The 5,330-nt window shown below is 35.9% G+C and overlaps 1 protein-coding gene across 2 annotated transcripts in view; it reads left to right on the plus strand.

The window, feature by feature from the left end:
* The window catches only part of LOC107549321 (metabotropic glutamate receptor 4-like), a 182,749-nt gene extending 177,757 nt beyond the window's left edge, over positions 1 to 4,992 (plus strand). Inside the window, exons 11-12 of one of the 2 annotated variants that reach the window (XM_016230369.1) lie at positions 3,739 to 3,788; positions 3,881 to 4,992. In XM_016230369.1, coding sequence (XP_016085855.1) covers positions 3,739 to 3,788 — 50 coding nt within the window. In that variant the 3' untranslated portion in view covers positions 3,881 to 4,992. Of the gene's footprint in view, positions 1 to 1,764; positions 1,798 to 3,738; positions 3,789 to 3,880 lie in introns of those variants that run through there. The other variant, XM_016230370.1, reaches the window with a different exon arrangement.
* Positions 4,993 to 5,330: the final 338 nt, after the last annotated feature.

The raw sequence follows: 5,330 nt of genomic DNA on the forward strand, positions 1-5,330 counted from the left end.
TATATATATATATGTGTATTATCAGATTTCAGAATGTACTGTGTCTTAAGATAGAGTTGGAGTGTGTCATTTTTTATGCAAAGTTTGTTTACAGTTCACTGAGTGCACTGAGTGCAAAAGACTATAACTCTGAGCATTGCTTAGGTATCATATATATATATATATGTATTATAATGGTGTGATGCATAAATTTGCTTGTAGCATAAAAACTGAGTTGGTGTATACAAAATAATATGGTAACACTTTACAATAAGGTTTCATGTCTTAACATTAGTTAACTGCAGTAGCCCTAGTATAAATACCTCTACAGCATTTATTAATCTTCAAATAATGTTACTTTTTTCATTTATTAATAAATGTTTTAAATCAAATGTTGCGTCTGTTAACATTAGTTAATGCACTGCATTAACTAAAATTAACAAAGGTTAATATGCTGTAAAAATATATTGCTCATGCTAATGAATGCTTGCATTGTTAACAGTGTTACCAAATAAGACCTTATTGTAAAGTGCTACCAATAATATTGAACAGCATTTTGTTTGAAATAAGACTGCATTGCAGATAATATATTGGTATATGCCTTTTATCTTTAAATTATTTAGCATGATTGACATTTCCAATAGCATGTTACTGTGCCTTGCAAACGCATTCACAGCCTTTAAAAATCCTACATTGAAATCTACTTCTTAGTGACATTTTTATTTTAAAACTCTAGCTCATATTTATTTTAATATAACTTTATGTTAGGAAACTTCCTAGCAGAGATACAATGCTGAAATTAGCTTTTTGCATAAGTATCCTGTCCCTGCATCGCAGACGATCCCAATTTACACAGATGAAAAACAATTGCCCTGATGAGGACACAATTACCTCACAATTGTGCTCTGCGTGTGAATCATTAAAATAACGACCACATTTTCTGGATACAAAAGTAACCCTACAGTAAACGGATCATTATTCAGGTTGTGAATATAAAGTACATCTTCAAGGTTGAGGTACTTCAATGCAACCAATAAAAAAATGCTTAAATCGCTGTAAACATGTTGAATGCAACACTTTAAATGAACATAATGCACACATAGCTAATACTTTTCTTTTAAAGAGAGCACATGTTGTGTTAGTCGCTGTGTGCATGTAATGATAGCTGAGCTGAGCTGAATGCGCTCATGCATAAAAAGGAGTTCACAATGTTTCTTTGAAATGCATAAGAAACGTATTTCAGCACCAAATTATGCTTGTTCATTTATCCATCTGTGCAGTTAGCCAAAGTTCAGCTATCCATTTTGTGCCTAAAATCATTTGTTTAGACACGTGTGCAATGACAGTACTCTTAATGTCAGGGATACATATGTTCATAGTTGTAATATGTGCTGTATCATTATTATTTAAACATAACAGAACATGCACACATAACTCCCAACCCGTCATTGAAGAGCATTTAAAAATAATCATTTGGATCCAACATTGATTGATACGCACTGTGAAATGCTTCAAAGTATGCATACCACAAAGAAAAAAACCTTTTAGTATACAAGGTTCAATTTCTTTTTCCTCTTTATGGCCATATGATGTCAAACATGTTATACTTTGCAGTGTGATTCATTTAAATGTTGTAGTGCAAAATCATGAAGTCGAGAAGCAGATATCCGTTATTTAAACTGTCTTTTTTCAGTCATTCTGTTTGATACAGATGCATTAAAATGCTGCTAAATTATTGTAAACAAAGCCTGACTAATATATGTAACCGCTCAACCTGTGTTTCAGGATGTGTTGATGATAACTAAACAATGAAGACAGGTAAAGACTTTAATTATTGGTTATTGCTTGGCTTACTGTTGGACCTAATTGTTAAACTCAATCATGTTCCATTTAGCTTTAATGCTTAAACTGTGCATATCAATTAGCTTATAATAGACAATGCATTGCGCTGACATTTGTTAGAACAAAAAGCATGCATGCCACATTGTTTTCGCAAATCACTTGTTTGCACAGGGCTTTTTAGGTGAAAAACACTATACTGGGGAAAGAACTAAAGATAGCAACAAATTAGTTTTTATGCATTTTTCAACCAACAGAGAGTAGGTATGAAAACTTTCAAAACAGTGCATGGCCTAGATTGCATAAACAGAAACACAAATTGGGATAGCAGACTCAAATAGAACAGTATAAACCTATGCTAGATAAAATCAAGCACCTCCTATGAAATTTTTATATAGAGAAAGAATCATTTAAATTTGCTTTTTGTGACAAGGTCCCTCCCTTTTAGCTGAAATGGAACTATTTATCTGACTGTACCTACGGGTCAGTGCTCCATTCGCCGAGGGAGAGTCCAGACCGGAGAACCGCACCAGTAGTGTTGGGTCAAATATCACCTCACCTTACTTATTCCAACGGCTCTGCATGATTGCATGAGGTAACCTTTTGATCTCCATATAACGATGCAATGAGCTTGAATTTTCCATTGACCCTTCTTCTTTGGCAAGGTTATTACATGAATAGCTGAAGGCAGTGTCACTCATGCAACCTTTGCTGATTGTTTGCACTACACAGCTATTGCAAGATGGATGCCGAATGACAGGATTAGGCTGTTGATTACAGGTTTTTGTTGAATGAATGCTTTAAAAGCAGACTTGTCACTGTTTGCAGGTAACTTGCATGTTTTTGAAGGTATTAATCTGTCCTCGAGTGCAAAAGGTGACAACAGTCTCAGTCACGTAATCCATACTTTGATATCAAGAAAGACAGAGTCTGATATCAAACAAGACACGCTACTTGACTCCTGGCAAATTAATAGGGAGATCAAAGAAGTTGTCATCACATTGGAAAAGGACCTGATGAGAAATGAAACATGAGGTACTGCGTCAAACCACTCTGCTTTTGATAAAGATCCCTGTGAACGTGTATCTGGTGAATTACCTCCTGTGTTTCACATCGAAAAATGCTAATAAAGCAACAGCGTTTATATTTAAAGGAATAGTTCACCTAAACATGACAATTTGCTGAAAATGTATTTACCCACATGCCATCCAAGATCTAAGTGAGTTTGTTTATCGTAACAGATTTGGGGAGAAATTTAACATTACATCACTTGCTCACCAATGGATCTTCTGCAGTGAATGGGTGCCGTCAGAATGAGAGTCAAAACAGCTAATAAAAACATCACAAGTAATCCGCGTGATAAAAAGCTGCATGTTTGTCAGAAACAAATGCATCATTACCCTAGTTTTTACCTTCAAATGAGTACTCGAGCTATAATATTGCTTTCTCCAGTGAAACAGTAATATCTTAATCAGGAGAGAAATATGCACAGATCAATTTACAAGTGAATCAGTCCAAAACCATTTTAAACAAATATGTCGTGGATTTTGATGTGAGAGGACAACAGGGAAGGACTTTTTCACTAGAAAAAAAACGTTTTATGGGTTATGGACTTATTTGGCCAGAAGCGACCGTTTAAAGTTACAAACACGCATCTTTTCATTTAACAAGACATTGATAACTGGATTGACTGTCATGGGGATTATTTGTGGATTATTGTGATGTTTTTATCCGCTGTTTGGACTCCCATTATGATGGCACCCATTAACTGCAGAGGATTTGCCGCTTTCATTTCTTCAAATCTGTTCCAATGAAGAAACAAATTTTTGGCTTTTCGTATTTTCTGCAAATTTTAATTTCCTTTAAGCACTTCTGAGACTCAAATTATCTATTTTTATCACATTCTCTCTTCCTCTGTAGGACTCAGCCCTAAACAAACGTACATCAGCTACAGCAACCACGCAATCTAGGTAAGTGATAAAAGGCCACTACCAAACCCCAGAAGTGACCCCTGGAAGACAGCATTTCAAGATAAATCACTCTCACGTTATGTCACTTATAGAAGTGAGATAGCGGATGGTTGGAAGACCCCCACAGACATGTTTCCATTAATGAAGCTTATGTGAAGTCACACAGGGAGCATCTGGGGAGGCCGAGACTGTTGAGACGGTGTGTCGGAATGACGGTCTGTCACCCAGACTATTCCATTACAGCTTGCTCTGTCTATTCCAGATGTCATTGTTAAAGTGATTCACACTAATTAAGGACAACATGTCAGTGTCTGCTGTTTCATTGACGCTAACACTATGTGGTGGCTTTAAAAAAAAAAAGAAAAAAGTATTTAAAAATCATTGGAGCTTTTTCCTCTTGTTTTCTCTTTGGTGATGACAGCAGCAAAGACAAGTGACCATTGTTTACAGATGTTAAGCATGCTGGTTTTGACATCCTGTGCTGTGTTGTTTTTTCTTTCTTTATTTCTTTTCCTTTTTGCAAAAAAAAAAAAAAGAACCTTCTGGAATGCTGTTGAACTATGTTGCTGTATTGTTACCTCACCATGGGCCTTGTGAAACTGTTGAAGATGTACGAAGTGCTCTTTGGAGTAATGTTTGCTTGTGCATAAGTACACACCTTTGAGGAACTCAAATTTGCCCTATTGTCAAAATGTGCTATAACTGTCACAGTCACCTGTGCAAATCTGAAATCACAATTTAGAAATGGTGTGACGTTCGTCGAATACTCGAAATATCGGAACCAACGTCTACTGGACCGGGGCGGCACGAGTGAGTCACTTTCATACGAATACAGCTATCAAAGACTCTTCTGTGGAAATTGGAAGAATCACCACTTTCAAGTAAACCGACGGTTCTGAGCTCGGATGATGGAGTAGATGACAGGATCCTGTATTCATATCTGGAAATGTCAGGTGATAGAGAGAGACAAGCTGATTTGTCTCTTTAGATGTTTGTGAATTTAAGATTCTGTTCTTATGATTTCTCCTCTCTTTGTTTTTGCACTGTTTGTGCTGCAGAATAAAATGTCTGTTGACCGTGATAAATGGCAACTTAATGTGTATTCCTGATTGCTAATGTTTGCTTTTCATCCAAAAAGAGAGAAAAAAAACGTCAGAAACAGTGCCTGAATTAAAGTATTTGTAAAATAAGACATATGAGGTATGTGAAGCATGTTAATTTTTATACATAAATAATTTCTAATAAAGAAATTTTTCAAAACTCATTGTTTTCTGAAAAATCATCTCTGCAATGTTGGCACACCTCAATACAGTTGCTAGGTTGTTCTGGGTGGTTGCTAGGGCATTGCTTGGTGGTTATTGTGGTATATGCTGTAAATCTGTGAGATTTTTTCACTTGTTTTTCCACCGTCAAGCAAAAACCAAAAGTCAGATTTCTTAGAAAAGTGATAGCGCAGCTCTCTTCTATAAACCACAGATTTTGAGTGAAGATTCAGGTCTGTAGCTCAAACTTGGCTTTTTTTTTGTCTGCAAGAAGAAAAAT

This window comes from Sinocyclocheilus grahami, unplaced genomic scaffold, assembly GCF_001515645.1.
Source record: "Sinocyclocheilus grahami isolate Dianchi unplaced genomic scaffold, SAMN03320097.WGS_v1.1 scaffold368.1, whole genome shotgun sequence".
NCBI classification, from domain to species: domain Eukaryota; kingdom Metazoa; phylum Chordata; class Actinopteri; order Cypriniformes; family Cyprinidae; genus Sinocyclocheilus; species Sinocyclocheilus grahami.